Source organism: Gossypium raimondii, chromosome 11, assembly GCF_025698545.1.
Source record: "Gossypium raimondii isolate GPD5lz chromosome 11, ASM2569854v1, whole genome shotgun sequence".
NCBI classification, from domain to species: Eukaryota; Viridiplantae; Streptophyta; class Magnoliopsida; order Malvales; family Malvaceae; genus Gossypium; species Gossypium raimondii.
The window spans coordinates 52,119,118-52,137,647 of record NC_068575.1 but is presented as its reverse complement, the minus strand read 5'-3'; the positions used below and the strand labels follow the sequence as shown (position 1 = coordinate 52,137,647).

General features: G+C 32.5%; 1 protein-coding gene and 2 long non-coding RNA genes across 3 annotated transcripts; 2 read left to right on the top strand and 1 right to left on the bottom strand.

Moving 5' to 3' along the window:
• The first annotated feature begins 91 nt into the window (after positions 1-91).
• LOC128034621 (uncharacterized) lies at positions 92-2,091 on the top strand. The gene is made up of 2 exons (XR_008190728.1): positions 92-733; positions 1,327-2,091. It is a non-coding gene; the product is annotated as an uncharacterized LOC128034621 (long non-coding RNA).
• An 886-nt stretch (positions 2,092-2,977) lies between these two features.
• Positions 2,978-4,950, top strand: LOC105801480 (hypothetical protein). The gene has a single exon (XM_012632765.2). The coding sequence runs from the start codon at positions 4,337-4,339 to the stop codon at positions 4,790-4,792; it is 456 nt and encodes a 151-aa protein (XP_012488219.2). The 5' UTR covers positions 2,978-4,336; the 3' UTR covers positions 4,793-4,950.
• Positions 4,951-13,265: 8,315 nt separating this feature from the next.
• Positions 13,266-14,301, bottom strand: LOC128034970 (uncharacterized). The gene is made up of 2 exons (XR_008191352.1): positions 13,916-14,301; positions 13,266-13,451 (listed from the first exon to the last, which is right to left on the bottom strand). It is a non-coding gene; the product is annotated as an uncharacterized LOC128034970 (long non-coding RNA).
• Positions 14,302-18,530: the final 4,229 nt, after the last annotated feature.

The following is an 18,530-nucleotide window of genomic DNA, read 5'->3' as shown; positions in this document are numbered from 1 at the left end:
TGGAAAGCAGACAAGCTAAATAACTCCACCTTATCTCCTCCCTTAAAAACAGTGGGACATAATGCACGAGATGACCCAAGCTTTTGGGGAATCGTTTCTTACCCACCACATGTTCATATCTTTAACAGCTTTCCTTATTATAAAAGGGGCTTCAAATTCTTCCACAGCCTTTCAAACTCAAAAGAAAATCTTACATTACTTGCACATAACACTCAAGAAGTAGTATCAGTGAGGTGCTTCTTACCAATGAGGAGTATGAAAGGTCGATCATGGCAAAGGTGTTCAAAGCAAATTAGAGAACAGAGGGGACGGCTTTATATTATATGGAGATGTACTGTGTTACTCCTTTGTTGGCATGACTGACTTCCATTGCAGTTCACTCTTGTACCCACTTCTCAACTACACTGCAAGATTTAGATGCTCCTAGTGCTGTGGGTATTGTGTAGTTTAGAAACTCAGATCATGCAATCACATTTTCAATTAGGAGAGAGGGTCTTTTTTTACCCTTAGATGAAGAAGGGATTGTCTGGTAGGGTGGTTAACATGAGTTAGAAAAGAAAAAGTTTATAAGTTGACATGTTGCTTGAATTTTGTAAATAGATTTTTAGTTAATTTTTGTTCCAAAAAGCTTCTCTTTCTTGTATCACTCAAAAGCATTTTCTACTGGTTTATCTCTGCAGCCACAAGTGATGGAAGCTAAGATGTTTCGGTATCGTTAGTTTTGTGACTACAGGTATAATATACAAATTTAATTTTAGCAAAATGAGAAAAAAAATTATTTACATGCAAGACGACCATCATTTCACAATTTTTCTTTAAGAAAACCTAAAGATCAAAACGCAATGGAGTAATGTTAGTTAATCTGTTGCTAAATACAGTTAGTTGTTGAATATAGTTAAGAGGTTAGAAAGATTAGTTAGTTAGCTGATAGCAGTAGCATACTGTATATAAATACACTTGTAACTTTTCTCGTTTAGCTGTTGAGTTCAATATTCTTCAACATACAATTAGTAAAATATTGGTCGGATCGTAGAATTACATAAACCAGAAAGAAAATTGTTTGAGGGAAGGCCGATTTCGTTAAAAGAAATTTAAGTGTTGTTTGTTCAACATTAATGGACCTTTCAATGAATTAATATTGTTCAAGAAATTTTGTCTCCACACTATTAATAGCTTACATGATTAGAAGCGGGAGGTGAGAATTTCTCACCCAGCAAGAAAATTTCATCTTTACGCTTGGTGAGATTTGAAACCACCTCTATTATTAGGAGAATATGCTGCCACTTAGGTAACACACTCTTACTTTGTGACTTGCCATCCTTTCAGGATCCCGGTTCTTGACAAAGTAAGAAGATGAAATCCCCACCAGAGACAATATCAGAAACATTGAAGATCCGATAATTTATCAATAAAGAGTACTTGAAAATCTCTCAACAAAAAATACACATTTTTTTTTTTGTTAAGGAGAGCCCAACTTTGTTGGGAGAATTCTGTGAAGTGTAGTCCATCAAGAGCCAATGAACTCCTCGACGGTCGATATTGTCTTTGTCTCTTAACTCTGTCGAATGCTTGAAGAGACATCAGTGGTCGGCTCACATAGCAAGAGCACTCATTAGGTGCCTGATAAGACAAAAAAAATTTGCGTTGCACATGGCTATACTCATACCCATTGCCTTCTAGTTTATAGGGCACAATTGGGTGAGAATGCTACCACTCGGGTTAGCCCAAGTAGTAGCATAGTTCCTAATAATGAGTACCGGTTCAAATTCAACTAAATACAAATATGAGATTTCCTTGATGGGTGAGGTAATCCTGCTTTGTGAATTCGTTATTGTCACGTTTTCAAAAATCTAAGCTCTCAGCAAAGTCGGGAGACAAAACTTTCATAGAGACAATATCGAACATGTTCGGGTCCGTCAACTCCAAATGAACAACACTTTGTAGACTTCTCTCTAAAAAGGTCGAACATTCCTCAGTAAAACTAATGCTCAATTTGTTAGGTAAAGGGAAAAAAATCAAATTTATAAAGACTTTGCTTGTATGAGATTTTATATCTACTGCAAATGCATATATTTACCTCGACTTTGACAAGTTCTTGTAACTTCAAATTTTTTTTGTAAACACATGTAAGAAACTCAGTTTGCTCTATGTACAATTTGATGTTTAAACAGATGTTCAGTCAAATGTTCATACAATGACTATTCAAACAAGTGTTTGCACACGTGTTCGAACAGAACACAAGCAATAAGCAAAACAAGAAAATGAGAGAAATAAATACAAGAAATTTATTAATGTAGTTTGAATTTAGAGCCTCGTTTCAATAAATGATTCTTATTCAACAATTTTTCAAATCACCTATTGGTTAAAATTCAATTTACCTTACTCTAATTGTTGCAAATTACTCACCCAAAAAATCTCATATACATCAAATATAAACTCTCTAACGAAAAATCCTTAACACAAGAGTGAGAGTGCAAAAGCCAAAAGCACTCTAAAGACGCACCCGAATATGTGACGCTGTAGCTTATTTATAGGCTAAAAATCGACATATTATTTAAGTAGTCTTCATAAAGTAAAACTAGCAGATAAATCACTAAATAAATAGATTAACGGATAAAGATAAGATAAACCTTATGAGATAAGACATGTTGATTTCATAGTTCTTTCAATTATCCAAAATTGACCACTAGTGTTTGGGGCAAAATAAAATACATTTTGAAACTCATTTGCTTTTAGAGAAAACAGCTGTAAAGGCCCAAGTCAAATAAGTCAACAAATAAATACATAAACATGTGATTGATCAGGCATCGAGTCTTCAAAATTAGATAATCTTAGTTTTAACAATATTCAAATATCATAAACACTTTTTTAAGTATTTTTATTGATTTTTTTATAACGAGTAATATTTTTTTATATAATTTTTAAAAGTTATTATTTATAATTATTTAATTTTTTTTTAAAATTATGATCAAATTAATACATTGTGTTAATGTTCAGATCTGAGATTGTATCTTTATTGAGGGCTCGTGGTTGATGAAGGATAGGGTGGCTAAGTTTTCTGGAGCGCATTCTTTCTTCAAATGGCTTGCTTGGCTAAATCGTCTAAATATGAATCAATTAAGTACGAATGCAGTTAAGGCCTCTTGTTGTTGTTGGGATTTTCACCTTGAATCTATCAATCATTTTCTCCGAGGGTGTTCCATGGAAAACGAAATTTGGACTTTGCTTCAAATTGAATCTCAACCGCCTGACTTTTTCAATTCATATTTTGAAACATGGCTTATGGAAAACTTGAAGTAAACTATTATCTTGAATTTTCAAATTCCATGGGGGGAGGTTATTTTTTCTTCCTTGGAAATGTCACAAAAAACGTGTTTTTCAGGGCCAATTGATGTCGACGACACATGCTCTAGCTCATGCAAAAAGATTTCCTCTGGATATTTGCAAAGCTGTGAATACAGCAGTGGCTAGTATTGCAAGGGGTCCTAGAATCGTTGGATGGAAGAAACCTCTGATGGTGAGCGACGACCAACGACTGGCATGGCCTCTGCAGGTGGTGTTCTGCGAAATGAAAGGGTGAGTGGATCTAAGGAGGGTTGTTCTATTTCAGTTATTTTTTGGTTTTAATTTGATAAAAAAACAAGGAAAAGTTTTAAATTTTAATTCAAGGTAAATTCATTTGCCACCTCAGCTTTTTATTGTTGTTGCTGTTCATCGGGGAGAAGGCCAGAACTCAGCTTTACTGGGGGTTCCTTCTTTTGGGTCTTTACATCACATTGCATATGGGCTGGTAGGAATTTGAAAATTTTAGTTACAATTTGAGCCTTTGTGTGCGAGTTAACCTAGCTTGGATCATGGGCCTTACTCGTTTCAGCATGGAATCACCAATGTACTACCGTCTTTAACAACGTTTACAGTTAGCATAGCAAAGTTGTAATTGCCCTTGAAATATCAAAAACAAAAAAGTTTGGCCTATTGTCATGGAAGGCCACAACCAGCCAAATTGCATGGTGTTTGTAATTTTCCTGGAGGAATGATATAGTTTAGCATAATAAGAAAGTCTTACCACACTAAATGAATGGAAGCAAAATGAATAAATAAACCCAATTGAGAAACCTCAAGAGCCCCCATTCGCTCATTCTCTTGGCCATGCATGATTTCATTTTCTTTTTGCCTCCGCTGAATTTTCAATCCAACAAAGAAAGCAGAAAGTTTATGAATGAACCCCAGTATAAATTGAAACTATACAAAACATGTTCATATACCAAAATCCCATCTATTTTACTTCATATTACCTAAATTTAATAATTAAGAAAATAAAGATTGAGATATAGGAATGAGAAAGGTGGAGATTGCAATAATATGTCTCTTTTCATTGGTTTTCGTAGCCATGCCTGTTAAACTGCCACAAAGGCCACAGCTGATGGCACCACCCCGTCCACTTTGTGCTTCACAATTTTCCCTGGTCAACTATGCGTGTGCGGCGCTGCCATTAACCCCCTTCTCACCACCACCTCCTCGCAATCGCAACCATAGCCGCAGCCGCAGCCGCAGCCGCAGCCGCAGTAACAGCCGCCGTCGCAGTCGCAAGCATAGGCGCAGGCACGGGCACCGTGAGACGGAAATGCAAAGCTACTGTTGTCAATGGCTGAAGCAGGTGGACACTGAGTGTGCGTGCGACGTTCTGGTTCACTTGCCCACCTTCCTTTCTAGGCCTAATCATCAGTACACCGTTGTCGTTGATGATACTTGCACCGTTAATTATTCATGTGGGGGGCGAATAGAACCATGATTCCACAACCTCCTTTTCTTCTGATTTTGCTTGAATCTATGTAATTGAAATCATGTCCATCTTTATTATTAAAAAAAAAAAACTTGTCTATTTGCTTTTTGCAATATCGAATTTGATGCCCAAACAGCAGATGTTAATAAGAAATTTTAGTTTTAGAATTCTGTGCCTGTAGTGACAAGATAAATTAAGGCTAAAGTTTACTTATTGTTCATTGATTCAGTCTTTCTGCTTATTGCCAGGGCCTTATTAGCATTTTGGGCTAACTTAGTAGGGTAACTGCTAGTCTATTTTTTTCATCCTAATAAGTTATAAAATGACGATTTAATTATTCTCTATTTTCTCTTTTCGTCATTTAATTATTTGAATTTCTCTTTTTTAGCCAGATAAATTATTAATGAGAAGATAAGTTGTTAGCTTTTAAAATTGACATTTTACATTATGTCAATTTAGTCTTAATTTCAAAATATTAATTTTCAATATTTACATATTGTGTATCTTTTTATAATTTTACTTTTATTTGTAACATTGAGTATTAAATTAAAAGAATGAGAAAATATGAAAATTATTGTCCTAGATTTTATGTATTTTTATTTTTGGTATATTTTCGATAAAATTTGGTTGATAGATTTCTTTTTAGCTTTTTAAGTGAAAGAGTCACAATGAAAAGCAAAATTAAAAAAAGTCCAAATTACATAATGTGTAAACATTGAGGGTTAATTTTTTAGAATCAAGACTTAATTGTCGAATGTGTAAACATTAAGAGTTAAAATTATTATTGTGTCAATTTTAAAAGCTTCCATATCATCTTTTCATTAGCCATTTAACAGCTAGTGACCAAAAAAGAAAAAATCAAACAATTGAGTGATCATTTTATAACTTTTATAATTAGACGACTAAAAAGAAACTTACTAATAATTAAGTGATTATAAGTATAAGTTATCCAATTTAGTATTACTGTCAAAAAGCTTCCATCGAAAAATGCGTTTAAAACAGAGTTACAAGAGATTGGAATGTTAAAATAAATATAAGTCTAAAATTGTAAGAATAATACTAGGAGAAGTTAGAAAACTTTGGATAAATTGCACCTAATGATGCTTAACTATCGGCTACCCCTAGTTCAGGTTCGTGTTTTGTTGTTTTGATTCTCAGGTTTTGTCGGAAAATAATTTTACAAAAGTTTTTATATTCATTTTTGGCTCACATATTTTATTTTAAGATAATAAAATTAAAATTCTACATGAAGATAATAGTCTCCGGTTTAAAATATACATCCTAAAAAGCAATTTAAATTACAAATAAATGTTTAAGAATCACAACTTTAACAAATTTATTTTATCATCCATAACAATAAAATAATTATATACATTCATTCACATACATTCCCCTAAGCATGCAAATAATTATAAGAATGTCACATCTTATCAAATATTAATCAAATAATGTGAAGAGAGAGATTCGGTCTCGGTTAATACTATAAACATAGCACAACCTAGCACTCTAATATCAATTGCTGCAAAAAAATCCAGTTTGAAAATGGTTTTCTAACACAGTGGAAAATTAGAATTTTGAAAACCGACCCGATTTGTAAGATTTATAGCAATAAGTCTTAGACTGAAACCATACTGTGTTTTCGGATAAGAGGATCCTTGATGTTTTTCGAATTTCAATTAAACGATCTTCTCCGCTATTCTCGTACCCATGAACTACTTCGAGTGTGTGCTTGAACCAGTTGAATTAAAACACAGAACTAGAAAAAGTTTTTTTTTTTTTCCTTTTGGGGTGAAAATGAAAGTTCTCTATTCTTTAATAGAAACCGGTAAATTTGTTATTCTAGAAAATATATTAGTAACAATCTGAGAATAAATTCTCTCAATTTTTCAGCAGAGTAACAATCTCTTAAAGTTGTGTTAATAGCTCTATTGGTGTTATCTGTCTATAGGAAGAGAAGGTAGAACCATTGTTGAATTATAGATATTTATTTCTAATAAAAAAAAACTTCCTACTTAAAGTAGGAGTAGGGTGTTCGGTATCCCTAGTATTTCTACTAAGGTTGCCACCCCTTCATATTCCATTAGGGGACTTCGGACATCTCTCGCATCGAGTACAATTACGAGTACTTTCTGGACTTTTTGACCCAGTACTTTGTAATTTGATTCAATCCGATTTTACTTTTTTATTTCCCAAAATAAATTTTAATATTTTGTATTAAATAATTTTATCATCCCAATTTTACCCCCTATAAAATTATGACGATTTTACCTTGGTAAAATTTTTGAGAAAATTTGTTTAATATTTCATCACTTAACATTTTCACTATAACCGAATGATTTATTTTCATTTTTGGTCTTTAAAATAGCTAAAAAAACAAAACTCATTCTCTTGATCATTCTGAACTAATTCATCTACATTTGCAAATGAATCTGTTGACACCATTTTTTTTGATAAAACGGGGTCGACTTAGATTTTGAAAACAAAAACAAACATGGGAGTCGCCACCAATCTTTTTTGATGAGGTGTGATCGGGTCACCTCGAAAATAGTTGTTTTTAATAAATAGTTTAGATTTATTAAAACAATGCTTTTGGTCTGCGAAATTCAGAAAAACAGGGTCGGGAGTCAGTTACGTACGAAGAAGGATTAGCACCCTCGTAACGCCTAGAAATTGGTACCTAGTTGATTAATTAGTGTCTTAGTGTCGAAGATTGAAAACTTTGAAGAGTTTTTTTTAAATACGATCCTTAAAAAAAACTCGAATAATATGGATTGAAATTTAAGATTTTCTTGTTCTGAAGGAATATCACATCTAGCACGTTAGGACACGACACTTTAAACCGTCAAAACCAAGATCACTTTATGATTTCAAAAAACCATACTTTGAAGTTTTAAGAGGATATTTGGCTATTTGGTTAAACGAGAAATCGAAATCCAGCACGTTAGGACAAGCTTCCTTGAATTTCCAAATGCAAAATATTGTCTTTATTATTTTTTAGAGAAATCCTCATATCGAGAAAACAACATGTCATATCCAATGCATTAGGACACAACGTATCAAATTCCCGATACGAGAATACATGCCGAAAATTTGGTTATTTAAAAGATATTTAGCTATCTAGGGTTTAAAAAAAAGGGTTCATGCCGAGTAAGTTAGAACACGATCTTTTCTTAATTCTCGAGATCGTTTAAAACTTGAGTTTGAAAAGATTCGTGTATTTAGATTTACTGTGAAAATCGAAACCCAGTAAGTTAGGGTACGACCTTCTCGAATCTAAACACGAGGTTTTGCTTATTCAAAAATCATAATTTATGCATTGAATAAAATTAATCTAACACGAAATAGTAGAAGTAAAACACGATGTTAATGCTCGTAACAAAACAATAATGAATTCGATAATGTAAGTATAAATAATATGAACAATCATCAAAAATGAAATAAATAAATATAAGAGACAAATCAATCATATAATTGCAAGTAAATTAACGAATAGAATTAAAACGGTCTTTTAAAATAATAATGAACATGTAAATAAATAAATAAATAATAACAATAAAGAAAATGAATAAAATCAAAATGTAAAGAGATATATATGTATATTTTAAAATTGTGAAATATATATGTATATATATAAATTATAAAATATGTGTGCATCTATGTATTATAAAATGTATATAGGTATACGTATATTTTAAGATTATAAAGTATATATAAAACAAAAGAATACATGTATCTGTGTATATATATATATAGGAGTTATAAAATGTGAAGCAAATATATATTATAAGAATGAATGTATATATATATTTTAAAGTTATAGAATATAAAACACATATGTATGTATAAATATATAAATCATAAAATATATGTGTATGTATATTATAAAAATGTGTATATGTACGTGTATAACAAAGTTTTAAACAAAGATATAAATAAGCAACAAATAAATAAATGAATAAATAAAGGATTAAGATAAAAGGGCTTAATTGTAGCTCAAATTAAATTGGCAGGATAGATTAAAATAAAAATAAATGAATAACTAAAGGGGCCAATTTCAAATGCGCAAAGAAAAGCGGGGATTAATTTGGAAAATATTCCATTTCGGCAAAACGTCGTCGCCCCAAGGAGGTACCCACGCATGGTCCATGGACCAAATCAAAAAAAGAAACAAAATCATGTGGCCAAAATCAGGAAATGCAACAAAGACCGCGTCGAAAAAGCCGCAAAAGCGGAGGGGCCTATTGCGCAAATGGCCCCTTTGATGAAAACACGCAGATCCCCTTTCTGGAGCGGGTAGTGTCGCGGGTGAGAGACCAAAACGACGTCGTTTGGTCTCTGAACCTAAACCCCAAAACAACGCCGTTTAAAATACTTTATTTAAACCAAAATTTTTTTAAAACATTTCATTTTTTCAGTGTTAAAAAAATAAAGGCAGAACCGCCCCCTTTCTCTCAAAACTCTGGCCAGGATCCGGCCAAGTGCTCCGGCGCACCTCCGCCGTAGCTCCGCCGCAAGTGGTGGCCGGAGGTGCAAAATCGAGCCTTTCTGGTCCCTTTTGAACTCGGTGGCCTCTAGAGCATGGATTCAACGTCGAATCTCGAGAAAGGTGAGCCCAAACCCGAAAAAAAAGAGGAGAAACCGTTCGGTCTCTCCTCCTCCGACTCGGCGCAGGTGAGATTTTTTTTTTAGTTTATTTTTTAGTAAAAAGAAATATGAAAATAAAATAAAAATAAAAAAGAATCGAATAAGAAAGTAGAAAAAAAACCTTTCAAATGCTTTGTTTTTGTTTTTTTATTTAATATTCGCAAAAAAGGGGAAGAAGCCATTACAGTGATGATCTTTGGCCTTTTATAGCCGATTACAACTATTAATCTCTATTTTTTTTTGTTCCCATTAACTATTATTATTGCCCGCATGCCTCTCTGCTAGGGGTGAGCAAAACTCGATTTGACTCAAAAAAATCGAAAAAAAATTCGAATTTCGAGTTAAACGAATCGAGTTATTCGAGTTAATCAAGTTATTCGAATCAACTCAAATTTTTTTTTGAATTTCGAGTTCGAATCGAGTTGAGTTTTCAAATTCGAATAACTCGAACAATTCGAATAATTCAAATATCAAACTATAATATTTTACATTTTTACCCCAAACTCCCAAACCTTTTTACTTTTCCCTCAAAACTTTTACTCCTTCCCACTTTCCCCCCAAAACTTTTACTCTCCTCCCCTCCCAACCCCCCAATCTACCCAAAATCCATTTCTCACCAAAATTTTACTCTCCCATTTATTTTTTCTCAAAATTTTACTCCACAAAACCCTCAAAACCTTTTATTTTCCCCCAAAATTTTTACTCCCTCCCACTTTTCTCCTAAAACTTTTACTCCCTTCCCATCCCACCTCCCATCTATCCCAAACCCTCCCCCCTCCAATTTTTTTTTAATATTTTCCCTCCAAAATTTTACTCCACCCTATTTACTTTCCTCAAACTTTTATTCCCCAAAACTTTTTATTTTTCCCCTAAACTTTTACTTCTCACCCTTTACTCTCAAATAAAAAAATCAAAATTATCCAAAAAAATCACTAAACATAAATAGTAATAATTTTATTTATATATACTATTTATATTATTAAATTAAATTTCACATTTTATATTATTTATATTATTGAATTGTTTAGTCATATTGAATATTTATATTAAAATTGAATTATTAACTATGCCATAAAATATTCGTGTTAAAATTTTATATTGGTATCAATTTCACATTTTATTTTTAAAATAACTTTTATTAAAAATCATATTTTTACATTTAATATATTTTTAATTCTAAAATACATAGTGACAAGAATCTGAAGATAATTGAAACAACTAAGCAAGCAAATAAGCTAACCAGTATATAAAAAATTAATAAATAAATTATGAAGTGATGAAAGTTAATAAAAAAATTGATTAAGGTGGACAAATTTTATTACGATGGGTGACAATGGTTACAAGGACCCAAAATTATTTTTTTAAAATTTAACTCGAACAAATATATTCGATTCGATTCGATTCGATTCGAATTCCATCTCACTCGACTCGATTCGAGAAAACTTCAAATAAAGTTAGGATGATAAAATGAGATTCCAAAAGTCGATTAACTCGAAAATTTTCGATTCGATTCGATCGAATGCTCACCCCTACTCTCTGCCATTGCATTCAATTTTTTTTGTAGGTGTCAGAGGCGTGGAGGGCCAGTGATAGGCGAGCCGTGGCGGCGAGCGGTGCAGGTGTGCGAGGAGGTCACACGCAGATTGAAAGGCGACGGCTGCATGTGGCTAGGGTTTTTTTCTTTTTGCTGAAAATTTTTTAAGTTTGTGGGCTTGTTTAGTTTTGGGCTTGTTGGGTTAGGGTTTTTGTTGGGTTGCTAGGTGTTAGTTTGGCTTGAGTAGTGGGCTGGTCTAATTGAGCCATTGCAATTTTGGGTTTGGGCCACTGCTATAATGGACTGTTTTATTTTTATTATTTGGGTTTGTTTTGCTGGTATTGGCTGGGGCAAAATTTGGGCCTTACAGAATCATTTCTCATTTTCATTTTCATTTCCATTTCCGTTTTAATTTCCATTTTGAGAAAACTACATTCATTTTCAAATGATTCCATTTCTCTATTTCGAAGAAAACCATAATAATTTCTTGTAACACCCCTTACCCGTATTCAACTCCGGAATAGGGTATGAGGCATTACTAGAACACTTACACATGTAAACGTATTAAACTGAGTTACAAAATTTCATTCAAATTTAAACTCTTCAAATTTTTAACATGCTTTTATAATTCTTTATAACATATCCTCAAAATATTATATTCATAACAAATAGGGCCTACGAGACCCGATACTTACTTATGTAATTCAAAGCTCCATTTCCATTTTATTCATTTCACAATATTTCGTGTTCACAATTCAAATTAATTTCTCAATCCAATATATATATTTCAATACCACACTCTCATACTATGAAACTTTATTTTCCCATATGAGCTTAAACCATGATCATCACATATCAAAGACAAATGTTCTTGACATTTCCATGACATAAATCGAATTAATCAATGCAACTCAATGATATAATCATCCATATATCATTATTATCATATATATATATCAAGACTAAATTTCTTATACATTTGGTCAATTGCTTTTCAAAACCGCAATAGTTCCTTCGGTACCAATACGTATTTACCATTCAATTTAACATTTACCGATTATAATCGGGCATATGACCATTATACACAATTATTTCCTACATTTTATTGTCCTCCTCCTCCTCTCCATTCCACATCCTTTATGTGTATATCACATTTAAACAACATTAACTATAATTTCTCTATTCACTAACATGTATATTCAAAGCTGTCTATTCGAGTCATAGTCACTAAATTATTTTTACCCGGAGCTACAGAACTCCAAATTAAGATCCGTAAATTTTATCCGAAACTAGATTCAAATATATTCTTACCATAAAATTTTCATAATTTTGGTTTAGCCAAATAGTACAGTTTATTCTTTAAAGTTTCCCTGTTTCACTGTTTGACAGTTCTGACCTCTCTTCACTAAAATTAATTATCTCACTGTACAGAATTCGGATATAGTTTCCGTTTGTTTCTCATAAAAATAGATTCACTGATAATTCTAAACATATAAACTTTATCCCATAATTATTTTTGTACAATTTTTACAATTTTCCAAAGTCAAAACAGGGATTCCAAACTCATTCTGACTCTGTCTAATTAAACTTCAAATATCTCAAAATATATAACTCTTTTGCTTTTTCTATTTCTTTTATGTAAAATAGACTCATTAAGCTTCAATTTCATATATTATTCAGCCTCTAATTAAATTTCCAACATTTTGGTGATTTTTCAAAGTCACACAACTGTTGCTGTCTAAACTGTTTTGTTGCTAAATGTACTCTTTCATAATTTCACTTTTTCACTTTCAATCACAATTCAATTCAAAATTCACTTTTCCATTTCTAAGTCGATATTCAATTCGGTTCCACACCTATATTCATTATTCCATTACACTTAGTCAATTTCCGTTGAACACTCGGAATATACATAGATACGTAGAGAATTAGCACATAAGTGCCATTAATCGATATGTAGCCGGTTACCATCGATACGTAGCGAAGCTACCAGCGATACGTAGTGAAGCTACCATCGATATGTAGCCGGTTACCATCGATACGTAGCGAAGCTACCAGCGATACGTAGCGAAGCTACCAGCGATACGTAGTCAAGCTACCACCGATCAATAACACGGAAATGTCCACGGCCCGCTCACACAAGTCGTCAGTGTCGCAACACATGCTAGATCACCCAAGCACCGGGACTCACTGTAACATCAGTAACATCGATCTCTAGTGACATGTCACTTGTATCCACTTCTATTCCTAAGTTCAACCGGAATTTACACTTAACACTTTATTTTAAACACTTTATCACTTGAATAATTCATGAACAATTTTCCTTCCACATTCAATATTAATTCACATATCAAATATAATTCACAATTTATAAAAATATAACTATTATTTACATGTAACTTACTTTGATGCAATAATATAAAAATTTAGCAATTTAGTCTTTAATCTTTCCTTTTCTCCGGTCAAGGTCGATTCCACTTCTTTCTTGATCTATAATAACACATTTGACTTATTTAGTACTCACATTTATCAAAAAGTCCTTGACTCAACCTTTGGTAAAATTATAATTTTGCCCTAAACTTTTACATATTTACACTTTTGCCCCAAAGCTCGTAAATTAAACTTCATCCCTTATTCTTATGTATTATGACATGTTGAACATTTTCCTTCTATAGAAACATCAAATTCCAACTCTAACACTTACTTATGAACATTTAGTATTTTTATCGATTATGTCGTTTTACTCGTTTTCACTCAAAATCGCTTAGCAAAAGTTGCTTAACATAATTCTAAGCTTCATATTCTATCATGAAACATCAAAATTCACACTTTTCATCTATGGGTAATTTTTGGACATAAATTCTAGCTCGAATTAATGGTAGAGATAGCTTAAGCAAGTTATCGGGATGCGAAAAATACAAAGAACAAGAAAAACGGGGCTAGAACGGACTTACCATGAAGCTTGGAAGATGAACAAACCCTAGCCATGGTGTTCCCTTGCTACATACGGCCATGAAGAAAAGAATTGAAGAAGATGATAATTTATTTCATGTTATTTTGTCTTTATTCATTAATTAAGGCATTTTACCAAAATGCCCTTAAATAGCTTACTTACTAACCATGTCTATTTTTGTCCATAAATAACCAATGGTCTAATTACCATTTAAGGACCTCCAATTTAAAATTTCATAATAATTAGACACCTCTAACTTGTAGAACTCAACTTTTGCACTTTTTACAATTTAGTCCTTTTGACTAAATTGAGTGCCCAAACGTCGAAATTTTCGAACAAAATTTTTACAAAATAATTCCGTGAAATCGTAGACCATAAAAATATAAGAAAAATAAATTTTTTTCCTTGTCAGATTTGTGGTCCCGAAACCACTGTTCCGACTAGGCCCAAAATCGGGCTGTTACATTTCTAAATGTTTTTCATTTCTCTATTTCTATTCATTTTGATTCAAATATGTAATTTATTTTTGGTTTCAACGAACTAGCGGAAGGACCAATTGGACATTTGTAATTAGTGCTCAAGTAATTTATAATTAAGTTCCAACTTTTTGCCTATTAATTATAAACTCATTTAGTAAGGAAGTCATTCCAGTATAGTATCGTGATTGAGCTTTCCCTAACGACATACCATTACGAAAGTATTTGCTAAGTGCTCATCAAATGACCTTATCATAAGTGTGTTACCCTCATAGGATATCCTTGATCTCTTTAGGATAATATTCGTTCTCTCAATATGATCCTATTTTATCTCATGGTAACCTTTACATATTCCTTCATGGAAAGTCAATTACTATTAAATAGTAATCAAATCATTCATCACAAAGACTAACAATCCGTGATGATGTTTACTTTTCATCAACCATGTAATGGCAATAAGAGAATATCATTTACTCATGTCTCAGTTTATGAATTCCACTGTTGTGAATGGCGCTACGTACTGTAGAAGTCATACATCTAACGCACTAGCTTTCGGTTCCTTATCTATTCGAACTCAGACTTTTACTTACATCAAAGTGTACGAGTCATGCATACATATTCCGTCATCCATTCAGGATTTAGGTATGTTACACTATGAACATCACAAGTGAATAAATTCATAAATGAATTCAGGATCTATTCTTCTTGGGTCTAGTCCGATGTACTATCAGTCCAATAAGTCACATCTATGTATTTATCTTCTAGGAGTCATCTGCTCCAATGCGCAATACAAAACATCTCCCTTTAACCAATTTATTCAAAAAATTACAATTATATTTAGAAAAAAAATTACACTTAGAGTACCAAATCCAATAGTCTCTCACTTGCCCTAGTGAAGTAGATGAGTCATGTTTCGAATTCTTATGCCCCTCTATATGTTTCCCAAAGAGCTCTCTAGCTAGTAGATTCTTGACAAAACAAATACCCAAGATTTGTCCTCATATGCGATCTTTGACTACATCCACTATTCCGTCAAACACTACCGTCTCTCTTATGATACTTTGTATCAATGTGTTTTAGTCCTTATGTGAAATCTTTGAGTTTTAGCTATATCCACACTATTACAATGTCATAACTTTTCTATACCTTATGTTCGGTCCTCCATAGTGAAGTTAGGAGTGCAATCCTGCTTCACACTTATTCACACTATGGACCTGTCGCTTAAGACAAAAATCCAGCCCAATGTCAATTTCTTCAAATCTCGACTGTAACACCCTAAACCTGTCTCTATTATCAGATTAGGGTTACAGAGTATTACGACACACATTTAATGACATCATAAATTATTCAAATATTAATATCCAATCCACAAATGAAATATAGCATATATACACATTTACAGACCTTAATTCGAGCTTATGGGACCTTGAAAATAGTTTAAAAACAATCACGAATTAATTTGAAACAAAACAGAAAAATATAAAAATTTTTGAAAATTTTGGAATCAAGAGTCACACAATCATGTGGTCAGGCCATGTGATAGAGCCCAAGCCGTGTGGCCAAACTGTATACAATTCGAAATTTGGGTCACACGGCCTTGTCAAAGACCGTGTGCCTGTCTGTGTGTAAATCGAAATAAGGTCACATGACCGTGTCACAGATCGTGTGCCAACTCGTGTGAGATTCGAAATAAGGTTACACGGCCGTGTTACTAGGCTATGTAACATCCTGATAACGTGTGGAAAAACCTACACTTAAAACCAATATGACACATGATCGTGTGAGGAGACCATGTACGGCACACGATCGTGTGGCAGCCCGTGGCCCAGGCCATGTGCACCTAAAATAACTTCCAAATAAAGCTAAATCATCACTCATTTCTTAGGTGCCAAGCTAAACCAAAAACAAGCATTCATATACCTTCAAAACACATTGAAACAAGCTTAAAGTATACCAAAATATACAACATAAGTTCCTAACCAATATGCCCTCAATGGCACTGCATATTATACACCAACCAATTCACATTCAAAGTTCACAAGTACTATAACCTATTCATTTAAAAATAGCATAAACCAAAATGACCAAAACATATATATATAGACCTTTACAAGTGAGCCAAAAACACCAAAACATATGCATATGGGCCAAACACATATAGACAAGTGGGCCAAAATCAAGTTAAAATAACATCATCCAAGTATAACTAGATATACAAGACACCTATTACATGTCATATAACCCAAAGGTAAACATGTCAAAATCTACCGATAGATAACTACATAGTGTGATATGTGTGATCTTCAGGTTGATTCGATTGCCTGATTCCACAAAATGTTATCTACAAAGGAATAAGAAAAATGACACGAAGAAGTTTCACTAAAGCTTAGTAAGTTTAATGGTTGAAACGATAAAACTTACTTTATAAGCATAACAATTATACATTAACAAGATTAATAAACAATAATCCTGTCATCCACAATCATTCAATAGGTGAGTTTAAATATATGTAAGAGTTGCATAATCTGTTCAATCACACGAGATTAGTCGATATCAAATCACGATAGTATCAGAAAATCATGCAAACATTTGTATAATTCAATAACTAGTCATCTACCACTAGAAATTTGTCCGATGATCGATATAACAAATACGAATACACAATTATCCACCTGAAACATGCCAGAAAGCTCAAACGAGCCAAACCAACCGAGAATACGCCTGGGCACCAAGTGCCAAGCCCGAAGGCTTTACATCCGCCCCTGGTAACATGCCAGAATCACTGTAAATATAAAACGATAATCTGCAACAAATGTAGAACTTCAGTATATTCAGTCGATAATAACAAGTTAAGATTCATCATCTCATCACAATTCAATCCCATATAGCATGTAATATAACCTATTGGCATGCCAAGTGTACCCTATCCTACATTCATCCGGGACCAAAACATATCATCAAGTTAACAATGTTCAATACAATTATTTTCTCAACTCACAACAATTTATAACAATTCAAATATACCAAAAATATTCAACAACCATAATTCACAAGCAATATAAAATTTCAAATTATACCAAACTAAACCAAACGAACTTACTAGGGCCATAATGCAGAAAGAGCTAAATTCAATGACTAATCGGTAACCTTCTCTTTTCCTCGGTTATCATTCGTACAATTCAATTCTTGATCTATATAATTATTAAATTCAATTTATCAAATTCAAATACATTATCAAACCCATTTCCATGCATGTGACCCTTAAATTTTATTTTACACTTTCCCTAAACTTTTATACTTTATTCAATTTAGTCCTTAATATTAAAACGAACCTATTTTCATAATTAATTCATAAAACCAATTTTTTCCGAACCTTAAACCATATAAAAACAGCCCTTAAATTCTAAAAATTTTCAATAAAACCCTTCCAAATTTCACATGCTTTTAATTGAATCCTTAAACTTAGAAACTATACAAAATTACTTTACAAACTAACTCAAAATCACCACCAAAGCTCAAACCCAAGCATAACATTAAGAAAACTCCAAGAACATCAATGGTAATTTTTCTAAACTTTTACAATTTTACAAAATAGTCCCTAAACTATCTAGTTATCATTACAACGATCACAAAAACGTAAATTTCATGAAAAACGGATGACAAACACACCTACATGCAAAGAAAATAGCAAACTGAAGCTTCCTTCCTCTCTTCAACAATGGCATTTGGTTTCAACCCAAAAGTAAAATGAAGATGATGACAATTCTTATTTTTTCTTTTGTTTGATTTTACATTAATTACAAAAATGCCATTACTTCATTTTTTAAAAATATAAACAACATATACTTACTGTCCACTAACTAAAGAGTGGTCAATTTTCCCTTTCAGACCATCTAATTATGGTTCATAAATAATTTGCACTATTAAACCTTTAACAATTGCCTTTTTTCACTTTTTACGATTTTAATCCTTTTTTAAAATTAACTATGCAAATAATAAAATTACTAAACCAAATTTTAATACGACACTAATGACCTCGTAAATATTAAATAAATAATATTTACTGACTTACTCGTCGAAATTGTAGTCCCAAAACCATTATTTTTAACACTACTAAAAAATAGGTTGTTACACCGACAC

What these genes read in the sequence shown, in the direction of transcription:
- LOC105801480 (XM_012632765.2), top strand. Translation starts at nt 4,337, where the DNA reads ATGAGAAAGGTGGAGATTGCAATAATATGTCTCTTTTCATTGGTTTTC.